Source organism: Marmota marmota, unplaced genomic scaffold (assembly GCF_001458135.2).
Source record: "Marmota marmota marmota unplaced genomic scaffold, marMar, whole genome shotgun sequence".
NCBI classification, from domain to species: domain Eukaryota; kingdom Metazoa; phylum Chordata; class Mammalia; order Rodentia; family Sciuridae; genus Marmota; species Marmota marmota.
In genome coordinates, this window is record NW_025999853.1 from 748,835 (window position 1) to 773,073 (window position 24,239).

Genomic DNA, 24,239 nt, shown 5'->3' on the forward strand with positions numbered 1-24,239 from the left:
GAAGCCGGAGGCGCGGCAGAAATGCGCATGCGCCGCTCGGCCTGCTGGTTACCATAGTAACCAGAGCCGCTGGCTACGGCACTGGTGCCTGGAATTCCGCAGCTTTTGTGCCCGGCGCCCGCGAGAGAGCGGTGGTCACTTGGAGCCCGCCAGCCGCTCTGCATGAGGAGGGGACACCAGCGGGGGCCTAACAATAGGGTGAGGTTTCAGTTTTATCCTGTCACCCAATGGGGACCTCGGCTATCTTAAAGATGTGTCCTCCCGAGGGGATTCACCTTTCGCAGGCACCGGGGGTCAGGATAAGGGCTCTGTTATCTAGCTTGGGTGGAGGTTAGGGGATCGGCCCTGTCGCAGTATTAACTTGGGTGTCCCAGTTGACCCCACTCCCAGAGGGTGGGGGTGAAGGAGCAGAGATTGGGACTGGGAAACTGGGAGGGTCTGCGTGTGTCTTTCTCTTCTAGGCCCTGGCATGGCCTCACAGAACAGAATGGAGGCAGTGACCAAAGAAACAGCGTTCTGGCGCTGCCCCAAGTCGGCCGTTTATACCCCAGAGACCCGCAAGCTGCTCAAAGGTGAGTGTGTTAAGAGGACACAGGTGGGGGAGCAGTAGTAGCAGTTACCCTGTGTAACTCTGTTCTCCTCTACTCTACATGACCTGTGGCTGGGGACACAGTGGCTATTCTCTTACGAACAAGGATCCTGGGGTTCAGAAAGGTTCAGTGTGCTACTACTGACCAGGAGCTAAAAGTCAAAAAAATAAGAATTTTGGAGTAGTTTATTTCTATGCATTCTTTACCTCCCACTCTCAGTGTTCCCCAGGAATCCTTATCTCCTCTTCATACCACCACAGTGGGACCAGTGGTTAAGTGCCCTCAAAGAACCCAATCTCCCTACACTGGGTTCAGCACAACCTATAGCTAGATATTTAGTGTCCCATCTACACCTCTAGATAGTAGATTCCATCAGGCAGGGAGTGGTCAGTTTCTGCTCACAATTGTAGCTCCAGCCCCTGACACACGATCAAACAAGTATTCATTCATTTACTCCACAACAAAAAAATGTTTAAGCCTACTCTGTACTTTGGGCACTGTTCTAGATGCTGGGGATATAGCAGTAAAAAAAAAAAAAAAAATAAGCTGTAAAAAAATTCTTGCTCTTATAGAGCTAAGAGTTTAGTAGCATAATAAATAAAATTTAGGAGTAGGGTGTAGTTCAGTGGTAGGGCATGTGCTTAGTATGCATGAGGCCCTGGTTTTGATCCCTAGCATGTGCACATAGGTGTGTGTACCACACACACAAAACGTAGCCATTTCCTGGAGATGTAGCTCAGTAGTAGAGCCCTTGTCTGGAATACACAAGCCCTGGGTTCAATCTCCAGTACTGAAACAAATTAAAAAAAAAAAAAAAAAAAAAAAACAGCCAGAGCCAAGCATGGTACCACACACCTGTAATCCCAGCCCTCAAGTGGCTGAGGCAGGAGGATTGTAGGTTGAGGGCAGCCTTGGACAATTTAACAAGACCCTGTCTCAAAAATAAAAACAGGGGCTGGGGTTGTGGCTCAGAGGTAGAGTGCTCACCTAGCATGTGTGAGGCACTGGGTTCAATTCTCAGCACCACAAAAAGTAAAATAAAGACATCGTGTCCATCTATAACTAAAAAATAAATATGAAAAAAAATAAAAGTAAAAACAGGGATGCAGCTCAGTGGTAGAAGAGCCCAGGGTTCAATCCCCAGTACCACAAGAGAAGAAAATGGAGCAAGAAAGGGAGGGGGCTGGGGCTAAGCAGTAGAGCATCTGCCTAGCACATGCCAGGCCCTGGGTTCGATCCCCAGCACCACATAAAGATAAATAAAATAATGGTGTTGTGTCCAGCTACAACTAAAAAAAAAAAAATTAAATGAACATAAAAAGAGAGAGGGAGAGTGCAGTGCAGAATGGAGTAGGAGGAGATACAGTTGCAGTATACAGTGAAATCATCTGCTGCAGCTCAGCCTCATGCAAGTGTTTTATTTTGCAGAGATGATGAAGGAATCCAAACTAACCAGCTTCCAGCAGCGCTACCTCACGGACACTATGAGAAGTAAGAGGTGTTCAGTCCACAGAAGCTTCCTGGGTGGAGGGATTGGGGACACTCCCCCTTCCTCCTCACCCCCAGTATTGGGGACTGAAACCAGAGTCTCACAAAGTCACTGAGGCTGGCTTCAGATTTGTGATTCTCCTGCCTCAGTCTCCTGAGTTGCTGGGATTCCATGCACCACCACACCTGGCTTGGGGCCGCATTTTTAAAGCTCCTCCATGTTAAGGGGGACAGAACCTCATTTTAAAAGGAAAAAAAAATTGAATACATAGTATTCCTGACCCCTAGTCCTTGGGAATTGACCTTTTGTGTGGCCTTTGCTACTTTTGACAGGCACAATAAGCCCCCTACAGGCAGGCTGTCACTGACCTTCCTAAGAAACTGTGGCCTAAGCAAGACTCCCTTCCCATCCACAACAGCCTCAGCACTGGAGTGTCTACAGTCTGCATGTCTGAGGCAGGAGGATCAAATTCAAGGCCAGCCTGAACAATTTAGCAAGACCCTCTCAAAATAAAAAGGGCTGGGGATATAGCTGATGGGTACAGCTCTCCTAGGGAGAGAGAGGTGGGGGGACATGCCAGAAGGTCCAAGCTTGCAGAATTTTGCTTGATCTACCAAAACTGTCGCCTTCTCTAAAGATGACGAGGGCACCCAATCCCCCCCACAAGCAAAGAGGAATGTCAGAGGCAAATATGGACAGGGAAGCTCTGTTCACCAAGTCAGGGGTCAGATCTCCTTCCTCATTGTGGACAAGGACAACTCAGACTGCAAAAGGCTAGTGCCATCACATGTTTCAGTCATATAACCTCCACATGCAGCAGTCTGATAGTGTGGTGTCTCCTGTTAGCATAACCATAGAGAATGTGCTAGAAGTCCCACTGAAAGTCAATACTGTCAGACCAAAGACTGTCTCCTTTGCTCAGCACAGTAACCCAGCACCTGGGGCAGGTGCATGATTCGTACTGAACTGCTGGTTACATCAGTGGTTGGCCAACACAAGCGACTGCTTTGCCTAGCAGCCTCGTTCTCCTTAGATGTTTTATTTTTAAAAATTTGCCTTCAAGTCTGGGTGTTGAGCCTGGCTTCTCTTGGAGTTCCTCCCCTACGTTTCTTCTCTTAACCAAATCCTACCAGTTGCTTTGAGCCTTAGTTCAAATACTGCTGCAAGCCACAAATCCCTCCCCTCACTGGAAGGCCAGAATTATTTGTTGAGAAGGGGCCAAAGGAAGAGGTTGAACTGGAGAGTGGGAGGTGTGAAGGACATGCTGGGAATCAGCGTTTCTTCAGGAAAAAGAAAAAGGCATGTAGAGGCTAGAGCCCTGGGTAGAGGGCCTGGGAAGGGAAGGTCTGTCCTTGCAGTTTTGGGAGTTATCCTTGACTCCCCTTTCTCCCAAACCCCACATCCGCCCTTTCTACACGACCTTCAACCCATGTCCTGACCACCCCTCCCACCTTCTCGCTGGCCGCCATGGCTGCACACTACCTGAGTGGCTCCCAGCTGCCTTTCCTCCCCCGCCCTCAGCCCTGGGCTTCAGATTTTCAACAGCAGCCCACAGAGGGCATGTCTTTTTCTCAGAACCCTCCAACTGGGCTGGGGTTGTGGCTCAGCAGTAGAGCACTTGTCTAGCACGTGTGAGGCACTGGGTTCAATCCTCAGCACCACAGAAAAATAAATAAAATAAAGGCATGCTGTCCATCTACAACTAAAAAAAAAAAAAAAAAAAAAAATGGGGTGGAGAAGAGAAGGGGCCCAATGACCAGATAGGAGAGACACTTGGATGGCCTGGGGGAGGAGCCCAGGCATGGGGCAATAGGGGGGATGTATAGCAGGTGGCATTTGTGTCTATTACCATCCAAACTGTTCCCACTAGTCCGTGGACCAAGCAAAGAGAAAACAGAAATAAAAACACCAGGACAAAGACGCAGTGTACAGAGTGTTTATTGCAGCATTGTTTGTAGTAGTAAAAAACCAACCAACAGAAAACCTGGAAACAAGTTGAACTTCCAAAACTAGGAGATAACTGAATAAATAAGGTAACCATTCTAATGACTAGTATATAGCTATAAAAAATAAGTTATATATAAACAGATTTTTCTGGAAAGATGTCCACAATAAATGGTTATGTGAAAAGGAACTGTTACTGACTATTATACAATATGATCCAGTGTTTGAAAAAAGAATCTTATGTGCACATAAAAAATATATGCACACATCTTTGAGCATGTTTATATAAGCATCAAAAAGCAAAGAGACCACCAAATTGTTCCCACTGCTCATTGTAGAGGGGTGGGCTTAGTGGGGATAAGAAGATTCTGCTGCACCATTTGACTAGTAAGATGAAGGAAAAAAAAAAAAAAAAGCCATGAGACCCTTCCACCCCCAGGAGGAGACCCTTTGCCCCTACAGTGCAATCCGACATCCAGCCAGCAAGGCTCACCTTCCAAACAGCTGCCACCAGCCACCCACCTGCCTCCCACCCTGGTAGCCCGGTCTCGCCTCCGGCCTGCCAGCATGTGCCGAGCCAACGGGGCCTACAGCCGTGAGCAGTTCAAGCCTCGAGCCACCAGTGAGTTGAAGCCACCCACTTTGGCTGGGGACGGGGTGGGGGGGGTGTTTGGAGACTATCTCAACTTGACAAGCTCAGGAGCACCTAGGAGGGAGGCTGCTGGGTCTGCACACCTGTCCCTTGCCAGACAGGCAGCAGCTCGATGACCCCCTGGACATGCAACCGGAGAGAGCTTTATGCCTCAACTAGGCCATTTGGGGGCCCTACAGGAGATCTGGAAAAGGAGAAGCAAAGACTCCAAACTATCCTTGCCACTGGGAAGGACCCGGCAGAATGGAAAAGAAAGGCAGCCCCTGTGCGGCAGCAGGACCCAGCTCCTGAGCCGGACCGCTTTGAAGAACGTGAGCCACTAGGGCAGGGGCAGGACCACTCCTCCCCCACTACACCCCCTTCATAGAGCCCCCTGCCCTGACACCCCTTTTCCTCTGTCTAGTTGTGAAGGAAGTCCAGGAGAGGAAGGAATTCCTGGATGCCATGGAGGCCCTGGGGCAGGGCAAGAAGTACCAAGGAATCATCCTGGCTGAAATCTCCCAGGTAGGAGGAACCAGGAAAGTGGGGAGGGGCGGGCCCAGAGCGCGGAATCAGAGTGAGGAGAAACCCCAGCCGGCGCTGAGAGTCTCGGGAGTTGAGCCACAACTCATCCTGATGCTCCTCAAGTTCCTAACCCTGATACCAACTTCCCCTGCTGCTCTTTGCAGAAACTACGGGAAATGGAAGACATTGACCGCAGAAGGACTGAGGAACTTAGGGAGGCTCTTGCCACCACTTAGAGATGCAGGGCAGCTCACACTGGACCGCCGCAGCCCGCCCCTGTGCCAACCAGTGTCATCCAGGCCAGCCACTCATGTCAGATGGCTGCCCAGCATGGCACTGTCATAGACTGCAGATGCTGCTCGGGGATGCTGGGGACCACTGGTAGGGTCTCAGAGCCACCCAACGACAGGGCTTCAAGTCTTCTGGGGAAAGAGTCCCAGACACAGCAACAGTGAAGGCCCAAGTCTCACCACCTTGGAAGTGCGTCTGAGGGCATCTGTGGCTCTCTTCCCACCACCTCCAACTCCTGTGTCCTGCTCAGTTAGTTTCTAGACTTGGGGATGAAGACGAGCCTTCCCTCCCGTCTGTCTTAGGATCTACTTATTTGAGGACTTAAAGCCTTGGGCAAATATTTAACAACAGTGATTAATTGGCCAATAAAACACATTTAACGTGGGTCATTACACGTACCACCTTGTTTTCACAGGGATAACGCTTATTTGCACAGTTAGACTTTGTCCAACATGGACGGTTTCTAGTTGCCTGTTTTGCACATTTCAAGAGGAAATGGGACTCACACTCTTGAGTACCCTATGGCCAGTAGCCATGGCAGGTGAACTTCAGTTAATGATCTCAGTAGACGGCGTGAGGCTTCATCATCCCTTGTGAAAAACAAGGTTCAAGGGCATTTTAACTAGTGAACAGCCTTCTCAGTATTAAAAGTTACTTTAGGTCTAAATACAGACCAGAGCAGCAGCACACAGGGGTGAGAGGGACCCACGCTGACAGTGCACCTGGCTTTGGGGTTCCAGCTGTAGCATGCACCATGTCTCCTTGTGCGCCCACGGCCTCAGCTCTGTTCCTGCATGTGGCTGGTCCTGGGCTGAAGGGTGGCTGAACAGTCACCTGACAGGAAAGCACACCCTGGCCTGGCAACACAGCATATTAGTCCCACACCTTGGGCTCCTGACACTCACAGGTCTCCTCCTCTAGTGTTCTGTCTTTTCCTAAACCCCCCACAAAAAAAACCCTACCTGCTGTCCCCCTGGAAGGAATCATAATCCTATCACGTCACACAACCCATGTTTTGTGTGCAGAATAAACATGGCTGTGCAGCAGCCAACCAAGAGCAGGCTCAGGAACCCTCATGGGAAGCCTGTGTCCACACCCACAAGAGCCCAGAGCAGACGCTGCAGTAGGACAGTACCTCCACTCACAGGCCACCGTCACATGACCCAGAGGCAGCAAAACAGAACCAGGGCAAATTCAGGCCAGCCCAACAAGTTCAGACCGGGCGTTCACAAATCACACACATACGAAATCTGAATCCCCAGTTTCTTTTGAAAAATGGAAAAGATTTGGCAACCCTGGGTCCACGTTCATTCCCACAGGCTACAGTGGACTACAGTGAGGGGCCCTAACGCTGGCAGAGTCCTCCCAGTCTACCTACACCCGACCCAGGTCAAGTGTGTTACCTGCCTGGTTCCTGAAAGGCCTTAAGGTGATGACCTCAGCCCAAGGTCAACAGGCACATTCAGCAAGAGACTGCCAGAGGCTGCCCAGGTGTGGAGAGGAAGGGAATCCCGCCCCGGGGCAGGCAATGAAGGCCAAGGTCCCACTCAGTGGACAACCTCAGCATGGTCCCAGACCCTCCAAGGCAGGCAGAAATACCTGGCCATGGAAGTGGGGCAGAGGCAGACAAGAAGGCAAATGTGGCCATGGCCTGAGGCTGTCCCCATTGAATGTTGTTGAGGAATGTCCCCAAGTTAATACAGTGCGATCTTGTCCCCCAGGGGCATGGAGGAGGGGGCCTGGAGGCCCCCAGAGCTTATGACACAGTGTTTTGACCAAGAGCTGCCAGGCACATTCCCTGGGCAAAAGTGACATCACCATCACTTGTCCCCTCCCACAGGGGATGGGTGGCCATCAGTCCTCAAGTGGGAATGAGTCCGGGGGAGGACAGACAACAAAGGAGACAGACGGGTGACGACCACAGAGGGGAGCGGGCCCCAGGCCCTGGGTGGGGAGGAAGCCTCAATCAGGTTAGCACCTACCTGGAGCACCCTCCCTAGGCTGATGCACGGGACCAGAGCTCTGACTGGGTGGCCTCCAGAGGCCATGTCCAGGGGACTCGGCACTGGGGCAGCTAACAGGAGCACCCACCTGCCCCAGCATGGCCACCAGGGCACTGTGGCGTCTGGGAAGTAAGTCTTCCCACAGAACAGGGGAGGTGAGGGAGAATCTCCTAGAACTCGGAGGCAGAGAAGGTGGGATCTGCCCAGCACAGACCACTCAGTAACTCATTTGAACTTAACTGCAGACTTGATAAATAGAGCTCCTGAGCAAGGTGACATGAGATTATGGGCACCTGCACTGGACAGAAAGACAGACTCAGGCTGGGCAGGAGGAGGCCAGCACAGCCCGTCCCGCTTCGGCCTGTTAGCGGGGCAGAGCTAGGCCAGCGCCTACAGAGAAGAGAGGGGAGGCCGAGGAGCTGCCCCGCCACGGCAGGGACCATGGAGCGAGCAGGTGGGTGTGCGTGGCCACTGCCCCTCCCTGGACTGGAGTCCCTGCTTGCCTTTGGGTCTGTCACAGCATCTGGCATCCTCAGATCTGACTGGGCGGGGCTGGGTCACAGCTGTCTGGAGGGAAACTCTGGCCCAGACAGACGGAGACCTCAGTGGGGGAGGCTCACCCAGAGACACCCTCCCCTTGAGTCACCTCCCCCTTGACTGATCCACGGCAGCAGGGGGCTCCCTCCAGCCCGTGAGGATCCAGGAGGAGACAGTCCCAGCAGCTTCCCTCCCTGTCAGCTCTTGTCCCCAGGGGACTTGCTCTTTGTGTCACGCTTATTTCCCAGCAGCTTCAGCATCTTCATGGTCTTGAACTTCCCCTTTTTCTTGCCCTCGGGTTCAGCCTCCCTCTGGAACTCTGAGCAGAGAAAGGGAAAGATTTGACTCGAGGGAGTCCATCCGGGACAGGCTGGGGTGAGTGACTTGTGTCACTGACCAGGTGTGTGGCTAGCAGGACGGCCCCACACCAGCCTGTGTGAAACTGGGCAGTCACTTCACCATCCCAGGCCTCCCTTATTCCCTAGAGGTTAGGGATCCTCCTTGCCCGGTGTCTTGGCAAGGACCACAAGAACAATCTGGGTGCCCTGTCACTTCAGCTACATGGGCACACGACTCTGTGGGCTGCAACACAAGCACCAACACTCAGAGCGAGAGGAAACTCCGGAAATGACCTCTCCCAGCTCCGAGTTTTAGCCTCTGAGATGAGCCAATCCCAGCTGAGCTTTTGTGGGTGCCAGGTCCCAGGCTAAGGGCTCCCCACCTGCTCCCCCTGTGATCCTCAGCAGTGCCAGGGAGGCAGCGCTTGGTACCCCGTTCTGCAGATTCAGAAAGGCTACGCGTCACCCAACGCATCCATGTCAGAGCTTGGACTGCATCCAAGCAGCCTGACTCCAGCCCAAGTGGGGACAGTGAGCGGCTGGTGGAGCTAAGACCAAACCCAGACCAGCTTGCAGGCCCAGGCTTCCTGCCGTTCCAGGCACTGTCTGATGCTGAGCGGGCGCCACCGTTTGGGCCCACACACCCCACACCACCAGCTTGCAGACCAGGAAGGAGACACCCAAGGGCAACCCATCCTGGGGCTGGAACTGTCCCCCACACACCAGCCCTCCGTGTGGCTTCTGGCTGTCGGCTGGCCTACCTTGCTCCAGCGGCCTCAGTAGAGACAGAGTCTGCACACCGGCTCCTGCTGGACTGCACCTGCTCCACCCGCCCCTCTCCTTCCACCCCCAGGCTGAAAGCAGGAGTTGAAGAGGGAAGAGGCCCAGAACCAGAACTGTCCTCCCCTGGGGACAAGCTTCACCTTCCTCCTTTACTATTTGTCTCATCCTTGCAGCACTGGGATCAAATCCCGGGCCTGTGCATGCGAGGCAAGCAGCTCTACCACGGCTACACCCCACCCCTTTTAAGTTTTTAAAAAATGTTTGGTACCAGGGATTGAACCCAGAGGCGCTTAACCACTGAGCCACACCCACAGCCTTCTATTTTTTATTTTGAGACAGGGTCTCGATAAGTTGCTTAGGGCCTTGTGAAGTTGCTAAGGCTGGCCTCAAACCTCCCAAGCACCTGGGATTACAGGTGTGCACCCCCATGCATGGCTTAATTTTATTTTGAGACAGGGTCTAAGTTGCCCAGGCTGGCCTTGAACTTGAGATCCTCCTGTTTCAGCTTCCCAAGGAGCTAAGGGTTACAAGTGTGCCCATCAGCCCAGCCTCACCTTTCTTCTTGATCATGGCTTCCAACATCTTGTCTTCCTCTTCTTCTCTGAAATGAATAAAAGAAGCTGAGCACCCTCAGGAGGAAGGACCATGTCATGGTTTGGGTCTACAGTGTGTCCCCAAAGCCTTGAGCTGGAAGCACGGTCCCTGGCAGCAAGGTTCAGGCTGGGCCTCTTAGGCAGTGACTGGGTCACAAAGGCTCTGACCTCACCATCATGGATTAATCCACGGATGCTGGGAGGCAGGAGGAAGTGGTTGGAGGAAGCAGGCCCTGGGGCGTAGGGCGAGGGGCAGGATTCATCCTCTTCCCAGCCTCTTGCCCTCCCTGCTCCCTGATGCCAGCCCTTCTGCCAGGATGTTCTGCCTCACCTGAGGCTGGGGCAGTGGAATCTGCTGAACTGAATTCTCTGAAGCCATGAACCAAAGTAAACCTTCCCTCCTCTAGATTGTTCTTGTCAGGTTTTTTGGTCACAGTGACAAAAAACTGACTATCCCGGTATCTCTTCAAGTCCTTTCCAGCCTCCGAGTCCCCCCAGGCTGAGCAAGAGTGTGCCTGGATCACTGGTGGTCAGGGCAGGGCTGGCCTGGCCCTGGGGTGTGGGCCTGTCTTGGGCTCTTCCAGGGAGTTGTTTGACCCATGGGGCCAAAGGTATAGCCCACTCTGGGCCCCTCCCCTAGCCGTGTCACCTCTGCCGGTCCTCGTCCAAGCAGTTGACAATGGCATTGCGCTGCTCGATGAGGGTCACGAGCTCCTGCATCAGCACCTTCTCCCGGCCCCGATCTTCCTCGGTCCAGTCCTTCTCTGCCAGGGGAGAAGGGCCAAGGTATGAGTGGTGGTAGACCCTCCACCCCAGCACACCAGGAGCCACTACAGCATGCACAGGAAGGAGGCCCAGAGGGGCAGACCTTAGAAGTATTTGGGGGAAACAAAGGTCGTTATGGAAGAGACCAAGTCTGCTTAAAAAAAAGCACCCTTCAAGGGGCCCCGGGAGGGCCAGTGTGAGACCCTCTAAGAACAGAGGCTGGCACACCAACGGGGCCTCCCGCTCAGTTCACGCATCTGGGCAATAGATGGGCAAGATGGCCTCTTGCAGCAGACAGGACCCGGCGGGGAGACAGCAGGGACTCCCGGGGCTCCTCCTGCAGAGGCACTATGACCCAAGGGGCACACTGGGGCAGTCACCAAGGAGGAGGGAAGATGAAGGGGACACTGGGGCAGGAGCCCAGCTAGGAGGTTCCCCTGCTGCCCCTTTGAGCTCCTCTCCCCTCCAGGTGCAGAGCTGTCCCACAGGTCCACTCTCAGGGGCCCACCTGTGCCCTTGGCTTCTCTCTCTGAGCCTGCAGGCTCCAGGGGTTGGGTGGCCCACTTGGCATTACCTCCCCAGCATCTCCCACACATCTGGAATGACAACTGGGCCCCTGAGCCACTGCCCCACTGGCCTACTACCTCACTTTGCCAAAGTTCAGGGGCAGGGTGCCCAACTTAGTTCTAGGGACAGAATATGGGCTTCAGTGTCACCATCCAAGTTCATATCCCACTCTATTACTTCCCAAATCTGGAACCTGGGTGACTTATGTCCCTAGTCTACATGTGGGGAGACAGGCTTAGGGAAGCTAAGTCCTTGGCCAGCACCACACAGCAAAGGTGGCCCAGGATTTGAAGTGGGGCAGCCTGACACCCCCCAGGGGACGGCTGTTGCAGTGTCTTGAGGCTCTCCAGTCCACCTGGGGCTCATCCTCCAAAAACAACATCTGAGTCAAGCCCAGAAGGTGCTGCCCATAGAAGGGAGGCTGGAGGGACCACGGGAAACCCAGGGCCAGGCTGGCCGGGGAGATGGAAGTCCTGAGCTCACTCTAGCCACAGGGTGTCGCTGTGGCCCCCTCTGAGTGGCCACACCCCAGCCTCCTGGAGGTCTGGGTGGGAATGACTCACAGCTGGTACTGGACCTGGGCCATCCTGTGACTTTCCCAGGGCCACCTGCCTCCCAGGTTCCCCAGCCAATGGAGAGGCAGGACCAGTTACAGAGACGGGAGAGCTGGGTGTGCAGGGACAGGTGCAGGGTGTGCAGGGACAGGTGCAGGGTGTGCAGGGACAGGTGCAGGTGGGAGACGTGGAGGGAAGGGCACCTGCAACACCCACGGGCAAGCCCCTTGGCCCTTCTGGCCCTCCGTTCCCCTGTGTGTTAAAGGGTGACGGTGGCCTGCCACGCAGGGCTGGCACCATGCCCAGCCATGGGGAGAGGTCAGAGCTGTGGCTTCCACAGTCCTGAGGTCTCTGCCCCTGGCTACGGTTCACTTCATACCGCGGCCAAAGGGCCCTTGAAGAGCCTCCCTCACCAGACTCCAGCTTGGCACTCAGTCCGCGGAGCCCAGGGAGCTTCCGCATCACTGTCTTCTGTCCCGAGAACACCCTATGGGATGTGTCCCTTTATTCTCACCTCACACATGAAGCCACTGAGGCCCAGTGAGGCTAAGCAACCCACCTAATATCACACAGCAAGTCTGATCCCATGCTGCTCCTGGTCCTTTTGTTCACCGAGAGCTGGTCACCCTGACACCAAGGACATCCCCCCTCACCTGTCACGTGGTCCGTCTCCTCCATGGCACTCACCATTTATGCCTACCCTAACTGCTCCCAGCCTCTGATGACCCAGGGCGCCTGCTGGCCCCTTCCTGTGGCCCATGTGCAGCCCACCCACACACTGCCCGTGGTGGCTCAGGGTGGAAGACCTGCCCCCGGGGCCACGTGTGGCCGCCTTACCCGGCTTGTTGAGAAGGCATCGGAGCTCGTACTCCACGTCCGCCTGGCGCTGCTCCAGGTTCTGCTGCTTGAAGCTAGAGGGTGAGAATCAGGGGACAATGGACAATTCTGCCCCCTACCTGGCTGCCCCACCCTGTGCTGTCACCAGCCCCAGGACAGGAGGGCGGGCAGGCCGTGCAGGACTCACACGTAGATGAGCTCCGACTCCCGCCGCACCAGCAGGTGCTTCTCGTGGATGAGCTTGAACCAGTCTACCAGCATGTCGTCCTCTCGGCCCTCTAGAAGCCAGACACCCCCTGAGGCCAGAGCGGGCCACCTGGCTCCCCTGCTCGCTGGCCCAGGAAGAGGGGCACCACCCCAGACCCTCCCGGGCTCCCGCACCATTCACTCCGCCACGCAGCTTCTCCTCCAGCAGGACCCCGCGGTGTTCCAGAGCATCCAGCTGGCGCTCAATGGTGTCCATCTCTCCATAGATGTCCTCCTCCGGGATGTACTGGTCAGCCTGGACCTGCCCCCAAATATTCTGGTCACCTAAAGGCCAGCAACCCTCTCCCGCGTGCCCTCCCCTGCTCAGGCTGATGCCAGGAGCTCCACCCCTTTTTCTGGCCACCACAGGCTCCAGGGACCCAGGTACTGTGGCACACGCCAGCACAGCAGGAAGCAGGATGGGCCAGGGGAAGAGGCTGGTGTGGGGTCACCCCAACCCCTCCGTGCCGTGAGTCCCAGCACCAAAGCACCCCCATTTCCAGCTTTGTGGAAACTCCTCCCCCTGCCACTCTGAAGGACTTCACAGCAGGAGTGACAGTGGCCGATGTCGAGATGACCTGGAGAACAAGCCTCTCACAGGAGTGCCTGATGCTGCACTATCGTTAGCCACCAAGAAATGCAGAGGGCTGCTCTGGGCTGCCAGGGCCCCTGCTGCGTCCCCCTGGCTGAAGCCCGGGCTTCCAGAGGTGACCTAAGAACCCTCCTGAATATCAGGGCAGCGACCCAGACACTCGGCCCGAGGTGACAGGGAGGCGGTGGTCCCGCTGCCTGCGTCCCAGGGCTCCCAGCTGGCACCTTGCGTTTGATGAGCGGGAAGCCATGTCCGGGCGCAGGTGGCCTCACTGGCTTGGATCCCTTGGTGGCCTTCCTTGCTGTTGGAGATGCTGCCGGTGACGGCTTCCGATTAAAAGGATTCTCTTTGCAGGAAGACTAAAGGCAGGGACATGACAATGGGCAGCATGGTCACACGAGGGACACAGAAAGCGGACCAGCTTGGTGGCACACGCCTGCAATCCCAGCTACTCAGGAGGCTGCGGCAAATTCCACTCACCCGACAGCATTCCAGTTCTCTCCTTCCTTCCTTCCTTCCTTTCTTCCTTCCTTCCTTCCTTCCTTCCTTCCTTCCTTCCTTCCTTCCTTCCTTCCTTCCTTCTCTTCTTTTCCTTTTTCTTTCTTTCCTCTTTTCCTCCCTCCCATCTTCCTTCTCTCCCTTTCTTTCTTTCCTAGAGATTGAACCCAGACACTTTACCACTGAGCTACATCCCAGCCTTTTATGTTTTTTATTATGAGACAGGGTCTTCCTCTTTGCTGAGGCTGGTCTCAAACTTTAGGTCCTCCTGCCTCAGCCTCCCAAACGTCTGGGATTATGGTGTGCACCACCACACCCAGCACGCATTCTTTTCTCGTCTTTTTTCTTAAAGCTCTTACTTATCTTTTTAAGTGCTGGGAGGAGTCTGGGGCCTCCTGCATGCTAGGCAATGCCCTACCACAGGGCGGCCCCCACCAAGCACTTCCATTCCCAGAGAACCTGCAGTGTGCAGGTTACTACAGCACCCGATGCTCTGGATACATTCCTGCTCAGATCTCAGATCAGGGCTGGGCGTGGCTCAGGGGAAGAGGCCTGCCCAGCATACTCAAGGCCCTGGGCTCCATTCCCAGCACGACCCCCACCCTTCACCCCCGCACAAAAAGTTTCGTCTCCCAACACCTACGAAGCAGGTATTATAAAGTACATTTTATAGCCAAGCAAGGAAGTCTAGGCCCAGCAGCCCTCCAGCACTGAGGAACTGTGGGCAGACCATGAAGAGCTCACCGAGGCCTTGCAGACAGATGCCCTTCCCAAGAGAAGCCTCTCACACAGGGTCACCCAGCCAGGAAGTACAAAAAGAGGACCCTGACCCTCTCTCCTGCAGCAGGTAGTGAAGGACATCTCCCTTCTGGACTGGGAAAGGCCCACCCTCTGCTGCCCAGCCAACCACAGACACCCAGAGTTCAGGCTCTGTCTTTCTGCCCCTCTGGGGAGACCGCTGTCCCCTCTGAGGCCGGCCCAGCCAGGCAGCCACACCAGGCACGGCAGGCCCCGCCCGCCCCATGCACACTGTCAACGGCAGCTCCTGGGAGGAAAACACAGGAGCCCTCGCAGGCCTTCCTGAGGCACACTGAGGTCTGCAGCCTTCTCCCAGCAGCTGGGGAGGGAGGGCCCTGCCCGTCCCCTATGCCAGCTCAGGGAGCCACCTCTGAGGCTAGGAGTCTCTCTGGGACACTGAGGCAGGAAATGTGCCAGGGCCAGAGTGCAGCCACACAGGGAGGTCCTCACCAGTGAGCCCAGTCCAGGGTCAGCTCAGCCACCCAAGACCTGGTCTCCTGTCTCCACTGTCTCCCAATCCTGGAAGGAGTGTGGGTGGGCTCTCCAGAAGGAGGATCACTTGGGGTTCTGCCTCCTGCCTCCATAAACACCCAGAAGACCCAGTAGAGTCCAGAAGCCTGAAGCCTCGACTCCTCAGGGGCTTCAGCCCTTGTCAGCCACAGGCCACCCTCACACCCACCCTCACACAGCGATGGATGGGGGCAGATGCCTTGAGCAGAGAACCTAACCCAGCCACCCCACCTCTGACCACCAGCGGGCCCAGGGGCTCCTCAGAGCAGTCTGGAGCCTGGCACAGCCCAGCTCCTCTCTCTCAAGGGGAGCCCGAGCCCAGGGAAGGACAGGGCCTTCTCAAGGTCACTGCAGGTGGCACCGCCAGGATCACTGCACCTGAGGCCGTGGCCCAAGCCAAGCAAGGTCCAATGGTGTCTGAAAGGCACACAGGTAGGTCCAGACCCACCACAGTCAGGCCATGACAACAGCTGCCCCCGTAAGCATCCCTGCCTTCCCCTACTGGGGCATGGACAAGCCCTGGGTGCTGAGAGGCCAGCAGAGCATGCACTGTGGACACAGGAGGGCATGAGCTAGGTGCCCAGATCCCAGGCCACCCCAGGTTGTTGGCACAGGGCAGGGAAGTTGGTGAGCCTATGGCTGACCAAGCTTCTGGAAACCAATTCTCCTTGGCACCGCACCTGAAGGAAGACACCACCCAGCAGGCCTAAGGGGGCCCGAGGACACACCTATCTGCCCTCTCCAAACACCTCCGGGCCACACAGCCAAGGCACTCAGGAACTGGGTCCTGAGCCCTGCAGCCTGTCAGGGGCTGACCCTGCCACTGCCAACCCTACCCACAGCTCCGCGGTCACCGGAGCACCTCCCCAACCTGGCTGAGAGCCCCTCAAGGACAGGGACCATCCTCGCCCACATCACCTCCGCGGCCGGCAGGTGGGTCCCTTCCCTCTGTTCTACCCCAGATCACCTTCTAGAACAATCAGAGTCATGTCTCCCTGAGCAGCCTATGAGCCCCCCAGGGCAAGTCAGGGTCTTAACGCCATTTCGACCCCAGCCCGACAGCCACCGAGCGGGAGCGGAAGGGGGGTGGACGGGCCGTGAGCATGAAGGCTGGGGTGGATGGTCCCAGGGGTTCAGCACACAGGCCTAGGACACCAGGTACACAGGCACTGGACATGTAGTACGCAGATGGCCAAATGAGTGGACAGGTGAACAATTGGACAGGGGCTGGACAGAGGGATTGGTGCCTCACTGCATAGGGTGGGAGTGGCTTGCTGGACATAGCCAAGGCCACTCGAGAAGTCAGGAGCCAGCATAAACGGCAGGCCCTGGACATTCTTGCCTGGAGACCAGACCCATGTGCATGAGAGAAGACGCAGCTGGAGGAGGGAGAGTGGGGGTGGACACTTACCTTCACCTGCAGCTGTGGGGACGCGCTTCCCGGGGAAGGTGCAGGGCTCCTGTCTCCAACCAGCAAGAGAGGGGTGGGGGTGGCACCGCTGCAGGGCTTGGCTGGCAGGGGACTTGGGCTGCCCCTGGTCCTGGCCTGTGGTGTCCGCTCCGTGCTAGGCTGCACCATCTCCCCAGAAGAAGACAGGGAGGAGTCGGCGGAGAGGCTGGCAGAGTTCCCAGGGGTGCCGGGGGTGTCGGGGGCGTGGACAGCAGGCTCCGAGGAGCTCTTGGGCACGGCGGGCGGCTCCAGGAGCTCAGCACTGGCAGCCTGGCCTGAACTCTGGGAGGACAGGCTCTCCACACTGAGGGCCGGCGACGGTGTGGCCGAGGGGGGCTCCGAGCGGGAGAGGCGGGAGGCGTGGAGAGCTGTGTGAATGAATGCCACGTGATCTCGTGTGACCCGCTGGGCCAGGCCTTCAGCCTCACCTGACAGGATCCCCGCCCCAGAGCTGCAAGTGACCCAGGAAACCCAGCCCCTTCCCAAACGGATGGGCGCGGGCCCACAAGACAGCAAACCTACGGCAGGACCAAATCACAAGTGTTCCCATCGCCAGACCTTGTGCTGGGGGGCACTGCCTCGTGACACATCTGAGACCCTTCCTCTCATGCAGTAGCACTGCCGCCACACACCCCCCCACCGCCTCCCAGCATGCCCATGCCCGAGCCACCCCAAGGCAAGCTACTGGGGAGGGGAGGGGAGCCTGCTGCAGGGGAAGGCCAGAAAAGTGAGGCTAGCCTCCCTGTCTCCAACCTGCTCTGTGGGAGGGACACAGCAGAGAGGCAGGGGCAGCAGCCCTGGCTACAGCCAGTTCTGGCCCAAGCACTGGTAGGCACCACTGCTGGGCGTCCTCCTACAGACCAAGTCTCCAAGTCCCTCATCCCCGCTTTCCAAAAGAAGCAACAGACTCAGAGAGGGCACTTGTCCCCATAAGGGCTGGCCTTGAACACAGCTGTGGCCAATCCAAGTTCATGCCCCTCAGCTCACCCAGAGCCTGCCCACCGTCTCCCCCTGGGCAGCCCAAGCACTGCTGGTGCCTCCCAGGGTTGAGACCCCTGGGCACCTGCCTGTGAGCATCTCTAATGCTCTTGGCCCCACCGTCTGAGTGGTCCCCTGAGCTCTCAGAGGCCCGGACCCCAGCAGAGAAGGCAGGTGGCCAAGAGCACAGGAGACCTGGGAGACCGGAGAGCCCAGGATGCGGCGTGCCCAGGAAGGAAGCTCAGGGAAGGCAGAGGCCCAGCACCCTGGAGCCGACCTGCCCACGTCCCAGATGGGAAGACTGAAGACAGATGTGGGGAAGGAACAGCTCCCAGTCCTAATCTGAGCCCAACGACGCAGTGACAGTGTGTGAGCGAGTCGGGGTGAGAACCGACCCCTACCACGTACCCCGAGGGGCCTGGCCTGGCCTGCGCCAGGTACTCCCCTGGGCCCGCAGCAAGAGTATGGACTCAGGATCTGGAGCGGTGGTGTACACCTGGAATCCAAGAGACCAAGGCACCAAGGGCACAAGTTCAAGGCCAGCCTGGGCAACTCAAGGTGTTGTCTCAAAATAAAGTCAAAAAGGGCTGAGGCTGTAGCTCAGTGGTAGAACACTTGCCCATCATGGGCAAAGCCTTGGGCTCCATCCCCTGTACCACAAAAAAAAAAAAAAAAAAAAAAAAGACCCCTAGAGCCAGACTGCCCTCACATCTTCAAATCCTGCCTTCATCGCTTCAATACTGCGAGGCCCAGGGAAAATCACTAATCCTCTCTGTGCCTGTCTCCTCACCTGCAAAGAGGCAATCATGACATGGCCTCACAGGCTGCTCTAGGGTTCAACAGGAGACTGCGAACCCCACAGGGTCCCTGGCCTGGAGAGCCTCCCTGACCACACCGCCCAGCCCGGGCCTATGCAAGGGTCAGGCAGCTGCGGGGCAAGTGAGTACTCACTGAGTGGAGATGTGCTGGGCACTCGGGGGGCGGGGCGCTTCTTTGTCTTGGGGCTGCTGGTGGGGGTGATGCCATACCAAGGGTGCAGGGACTTGGGTGTGGACTCTGGGTGGGCCAGGGCAGGGCCGGGCACCGGGCTGGGCGCTGCAGGGAGTGACTCCTCCTCTTCTTCATCTTCCTCAAAGGGGTTGTAGGGCCTGGGCTCGGGGCCCTCCACCATGGCCCCATTCTCCGCCTGCCTGCTGGCCAGAGCCAGGCTTGGTGGCCCAGGGCTGCTGCTGGGAGGCAGCGGGGCTGGCTTCTTCTTTGTCTCTGCCTGAACCAGTGTGATCCATGGGGGGTCCTTCCTGGGGGCTGGCGTCCTGGAGAGAGGCCAGGAAGCAGAGGTGAAGGCAGTGGTCAGTCTTCTATCTTCCTGGCACAGTTTCAAGTCCACATTAAAGGAGAGCAATGAGGAGCTTCCCAGCCCAGGGGCCAGTCTGGGCCCAAGGATGAAAGGAACTCTTACAGTCACATCCCAGCTAGGCACTCTGAGGCGCAGAAAGGGCCAACCCTCAAGTCACACACCCAGGAAAAAAAGAAACCAGGGGTCTGGGGAACACCGGAACACAGTCACCTGGCCCCTCTAGGTGTCAGTCTCCTCATCTGCTAAATGGGGACGATGACACCTCTTGGGGCTGTTGTAAGAATCCAATGAGTCTCACGCACAGGAGCTCCATAAACATTAACCACTAGGACAGCTGGGCCACCTCCCTCCCAACCCACCATCCAAAGCACGGCTCCTGAAGAAGCCGGAAACTGAGGTCCTCCCTGCAGGGTCGGGGAACTGAGAGCCAAGCGCCAAGCTGACTTGACCAGGCCTTTCTATACTCCATGAACAAGGCCTAGGTCTCCGTATTAGGGAGGATCTGGAGGTTGGGGAAGGGGAAGGGATTCCAGAGGCAGCTGTCCCCACGGGAGCAGGTCAGGCAGTGGCAGTGGGAATCCCGGGGCAGCCATGGGGGAAGGGGCGGTGGGCCCAGCTCTCCTGCCCACCAGACAAGCCTCCTTTTCAAGCCCAGCTGCCCACCCCAGGAAACCTAGCCCCACCCAGGCCCCAGGGACCCCGTTCCCACCAAGCCCTCCATGGCAGAAAGCCTCTCGTGGGCCAGCTTACCTGTCTATCAATTTGGGTGTCCCTCTCGGCTTGGGGACAGGAGGGTCCTGCAATCTTCCTAGATGGGAAAGGACCATGAGCCAGACCTTCATGGGCAGCAGAGAGGGGCCCCCAGAGCCAGCCAGAGAGCTGGCCTTGCTGAGGAGTGCCCTTCCTTCCCACCTGGGAGGTCATAGACCCCAGGTGGCCATGACAACCTCCCCTGTACCCTGGTACCTCCCCTGCCCAGCCCTCAGAGAGATTAGATAAGCACTGAAGGTGACCAGGAGAATGGTCAGGTGGACAAGGCCAGGCCTCCTGAGACTCCATCTATATTTCAGTTGAGAAGAGAGAACCCAAGTCCCTTCAGATCGATTCCCAGTGTGGGCCGGAAAGACCATGTCACTTTAGCCCAGGTGCCATCTCCTCCTAGAAGCCTCCCCTGACTCCCAGGGTCACCCATCTCAATAAGATCCTGCACTCTCCTAGGCACCTGAGTCTGCCTCTCTCCTCCTCAACACTGGCGGGCACAAGGAGGTCTGAACAGTATCTGACCCTAGTGCCCAGCCCCTAAGCCAGCCCTCGGGAGCACAGAGCGGAACGAACAAGCGGAATGAACAAGCAGAACTTCTGGTGAGTCCCAGGGAGGCCAGTGCATCCGGGTTATAGGAGCCTCCTTTCTTTCCATGTGCTCCTGGAAACCCAGGGAGATCCTTTGGGAATGTGTGCAACACAGGGTGAGGGGGGGACCCAGAGGGTGGGCAGGGGTTTCCACTGCAGTTCAGACTAACTCAGAGCTGCCCGACCTCCACCTTCTCCCAGTCCCTCAGTTCTCCCAGGCCAGGCTCGGCCAAACACAGAGGCTGGGTACATGAGGTCACCTGGGAGCGTGCCTCGGGACTACCCAGGGCATGGGAGTGATACCAGCTCAAAGGCCCCAGGACACACAGTCGCACACAGCAAACACTCCTACACACCTTGGAACACAAGACCGACACAAAAGAACACAAATACCCAACACGCAGGACGGGGCAGGGGAGAGGCAGGGCCTTACTCTGCCCGTGAGAGCTGCACTGGCTCCGGGAACAGCTTGGCTCAGGGGCTTGCGGTGGCTACTTGCTGTGGGAATTACCAACCTCAGGACACAGGGACTCCCCGGCACACTCACAATGTATGCAGGCCCAAGTGGAGAAAGTGGCTCACAGATGCTCCCAGGTGCACACAGACACTCCAGGTCCAGACACAAGGGCCACCCTGCCCCGCTGTACCCTGCTCACCATTCACGAGGCCGCTGTCGCCCTGCTCCACTGGGCTGTCCTGCTGCAGGCTGGACCGGGGCCGGGGCGTGGGGGGCATCAAGGCTGTGCTCTCAGAGGACTTCCTGGGTGCAGGTGTGGGCCGGCTGGCTGGGGGGCTGGCCAGTTCCTGGGGTTTGCCGGGCACTGGGGGCTTGGTGAGGATCTGCGGCCGGGCCTCAGGGCTGGCCTTGGGTCCATCGGCCTCAGGCCCTGCAGCCACACTCGGGCTGGGGCAGCCTCCCTCGCCATGCTTGGCTTCTTCTGTGAGCTGCTGCTGCTTTGGCTGTGAGGGGGGTCCAGGCCTGGTCCCTGGCCACCCCCCTGGGCCTAGCCTGGTACAGTGCTCCGCACACACAAAGGTGCCCTCCTCAGGTCCGCTCCAGTAAGCCCCAGGCAGCAGGGTGCTGGAGCACCGCCGACACCTGCAAGGGGGACAGGACGGGTTCCGCCAGGCACTGCAGAGGCCCAGGCTGCTCCCTCCTCCCTTCACCAACTGCCCCGTGCTTCCAGCCCAGGACTTGGGTGTTCCCAGATCAAAAAGAAAACGGTAACTGTCGGAGACACATGGGAACAACACAATCAGCAAACCACTTGTGAAACACACCTTCAGTTTGTGCTGCAAGAGGAAGAAGCAAAGGTTTGCCCCAGAAGTACCTCGGGGGGCTGCCACCCACTAGGCCCAGGGAATCAACTGGGTGGTTTTAAACCAGCCAGGTTTGTTTATTGTGGGTTGGTTTGTTTTTTCCCCTTCTTTTTCCCTCACAGTACTGGGGATCAAAGCCAGAGCCTCATAATTGTGCAGCTACCAAGCTATACCCCCCAGGTTTATTTGTTTTTAATAAAGCAGAATAAAATATATCAGTAAATAATGCAAGCAAGGATAAATACTGCTTTATGAGACTCTTATTCTGTGTGTGCGACTATTGACAAGAGTTTCATTTCAGGTATTTACACCAAGTCACCAATGTCAAAAGCATGTTTTACTAAGAGTCACTGTAAAGAGTTTCTCAAATGCTGCCTAGGTGGCCAGATGTGACTGTATTGATGTAGCCTGTTTCCCTGGGCCTGGGGCTGTACTCATATGTACAGGCACCAAACCAGATCCAGTATGTGCTAGAATTCCATGCATGACTGCCCTTGACTACATATTTTCAATTTTCCTTTCCGGTTTCTTTTTTCTAACAAAATGTTTGGGGGCTGGGGGTGCAGCTCAGTGGTGGAGCATTTGCCTAGCATGTACAAAGCCCTGTGGTACATCCCCAAGACAGCACTAAAAAAAAAGGTTTTCACTAAGTTTTTGCATTTTCCTTGCTTGTTATATTCTACTTCCTTAAAACTGGCTTGCACCACAGAGCCAACTTAAAGCAAGTTGTTACTGGGGTTTTTTTTAAAACTTTTTTCTTTTCCCAATGGCTTTCAAGTATATGCTGTTCATTAGTCAAGTAGTTATCCTCAAGAGCTACAGCACTGCAGCAGAAACCCTGAGCTCCAACCGTGTTGGTCACGAGATTTTGATCTAATTATGTGACTGAGCAGGTCTTTCCCATTACTAAGCCTTAGTTTGCTTCTCAGTAAAATGGAAATAAGCCAGACACTGTGCCCGGCTGTGCCAGGTATCTTAATGGCACAGCCGGGCACAGTGATGTGCACCTGTAATCCCAGTGATTCAGGAAGCTGAGGCAGAACGATCCAAGTTCAGGGCCAGCCTGGGCAACTTAGTGAGACCTAACTCAAAATAAATCCAGGGTGACAAGGGACGTGCATGACCCCTACACTCACCGAAAGCAGTGCCGATGGTACAGCCTGCCCTCGGCCAGGTAGCGCTGCACCAGATGCACATGCTGCTGGCAGGCCGCACAGGTGCTGTTGGGGGCCCGCTGGGGGGCCTGCTCCGACAGGCTGCCAGGGGGGAGCTCCTCGCCCTGCAGGGAATGGGTACAGTCACCAGCCATGCCGTTCAGAACAGAACACGCCCCTTCTCCTTCCCTGTCACAGCCACTGTCCCTAAAGTGTGCACCAAGCTTCATGGTGGTAACAGGCAAGGATCAGAACCCTAGGAGGGGCAGCGAGGGGATCCTGTCACTGTGCCCCTGATGAGGAAGCCAAAGCCCAGAAAGGGGAAAGATTTGTCAAGGTCACTGAGCTAGGATGGAACAGAAAACCTGACTTCTGGTTTCTGAGGATTCCTGCCCCCAGGAAAAGCAGTGCCCTGTGAAGGCGCGGCCTCTCCTTCCCTCGGGTGGCCCTCCTTGAAGGCTGTCTCTTAATTCACCTCATCTGCCTGTCTTCCCTCCTAGAGCTGCAGGTTTAAATCCCAATGTCTCTACTGCCCAGCACTGTGACCTTGAGCATGCCTGAGACTTGGGTCCCACCTATAGAATAACCCTTGCTAGTCTCAGTCCCACATAGCCTCCCTGGGGACCCACTTGGGCCTGGCTCTCTCTGGAGCATGTGTCACTGCAGTTGTCCCCCAGCCTACTCTGCACCCAGGCATCTGCATACCTGGCCCTTGTCTCCTGGTTCCGCCACAGTGGGTGTTGCAGAGAGTGGGGGGGAGGGTGCCAGGTCCTTCCTGGGGGGTGAGATGCCACCTGCCAAGAGATAGAAAAGGTGCCTGAGGCAGGTGGGAATCCTGCAGCCGCTGGAGGCCCCGCCCTGCCCAAAGAGGTCAGCTCGAAGCCTTCAACCCTGAGGCACCACAGGACGAGAGGAGGCTCCCCCATCACAGTCCAGGAGCACCTTCACTTGCAAGTCATGTGCTAAGGACAGGCCACCTAACCTCACTGAGCCCTGTAAAAGGGGAACAGTAATGACTACTGCGCACAGCCCATATGACAACAGGACGATCAGAGAATTATCGATGGACGCACGGCAGGAGGGCAGTTTCCTTCCCAGCCCAGCGAGAGGGCTGGAGGAGGGGAAAGCAAAATGCCTACCTGGTGGCTGGGGATGCTGCCTCTCCTGTGGCCACTGCTCACCTCACAGGTGAGCAGCTGCAGCTCAGAACTCTGCCCACTGCCCCTCAGAGAGGACAACCCCCACCCAAGGCTCCCCTGGGACCCAGCTCCTTCCTGCTACAGCACATGTTAAACTGAACACCTGCTCTGGACCCCAGGATTAAAACAAACCCCAAGTCCACAGAACTGTGTACCCAATAAAAGGCCACTGATGATATTTTAAAAATTTAATCACAACAGCCTTATCATCTACAATGCACTGACCAAACGTCAGGCCCCTGAACACATCTCAAAGCATTGAGGAGATGTCGACCAGCACGTTCACAAGACGGAACAGAACAGAAAATATCTGCATGTTGTAAAGTGCATCACATGTTCT

At 56.3% G+C, this 24,239-nt stretch overlaps 2 protein-coding genes across 3 annotated transcripts in view; one reads left to right on the forward strand and one right to left on the reverse strand.

Annotated features, from left to right (window-relative positions):
• Positions 1-43: 43 nt before the first annotated feature.
• Positions 44-5,862, forward strand: CUNH22orf23 (chromosome unknown C22orf23 homolog). Of its 2 annotated transcripts, XM_015482722.2 has the most exons (7): positions 44-198; positions 462-572; positions 2,019-2,081; positions 4,463-4,645; positions 4,855-4,986; positions 5,079-5,179; positions 5,344-5,862. In XM_015482722.2, exons 2-7 carry the CDS (start codon positions 470-472, stop codon positions 5,413-5,415), a joined length of 654 nt encoding a protein of 217 aa, XP_015338208.1. In that variant the 5' UTR covers positions 44-198; positions 462-469; the 3' UTR covers positions 5,416-5,862. The 2 variants fall into 2 exon arrangements, with proteins under 2 accessions (XP_015338208.1, XP_048657553.1); XM_048801596.1 differs by having other exon boundaries at positions 45-198; positions 5,079-5,862.
• Micall1 (MICAL like 1) overlaps positions 4,002-24,239 on the reverse strand; it is a gene marked incomplete at its 5' end in the record, with an annotated part of 29,965 nt that continues 9,727 nt past the window's right edge. The window contains 13 exons of the mRNA XM_015482560.2: positions 4,002-8,329; positions 9,686-9,732; positions 10,374-10,488; positions 12,448-12,521; positions 12,635-12,725; positions 12,829-12,955; positions 13,510-13,644; positions 16,503-16,909; positions 18,471-18,832; positions 19,627-19,684; positions 20,883-21,325; positions 22,683-22,825; positions 23,406-23,494. Coding sequence (XP_015338046.1) covers positions 8,208-8,329; positions 9,686-9,732; positions 10,374-10,488; positions 12,448-12,521; positions 12,635-12,725; positions 12,829-12,955; positions 13,510-13,644; positions 16,503-16,909; positions 18,471-18,832; positions 19,627-19,684; positions 20,883-21,325; positions 22,683-22,825; positions 23,406-23,494 — 2,213 coding nt within the window. The remainder of the gene's footprint in view (positions 8,330-9,685; positions 9,733-10,373; positions 10,489-12,447; positions 12,522-12,634; positions 12,726-12,828; positions 12,956-13,509; positions 13,645-16,502; positions 16,910-18,470; positions 18,833-19,626; positions 19,685-20,882; positions 21,326-22,682; positions 22,826-23,405; positions 23,495-24,239) is intronic.

Excerpts from the sequence above, each read along its gene's own strand:
- CUNH22orf23 (XM_048801596.1), top strand. The coding sequence starts at position 470 with ATGGCCTCACAGAACAGAATGGAGGCAGTGACCAAAGAAACAGCGTTC. Across the intron at positions 573-2,018 it reads GACCCGCAAGCTGCTCAAAG|AGATGATGAAGGAATCCAAA; the intron begins GTGAGTGTGTTA and ends TTTATTTTGCAG. Across the intron at positions 2,082-4,462 it reads CCTCACGGACACTATGAGAA|GAGGAGACCCTTTGCCCCTA; the intron begins GTAAGAGGTGTT and ends TTCCACCCCCAG.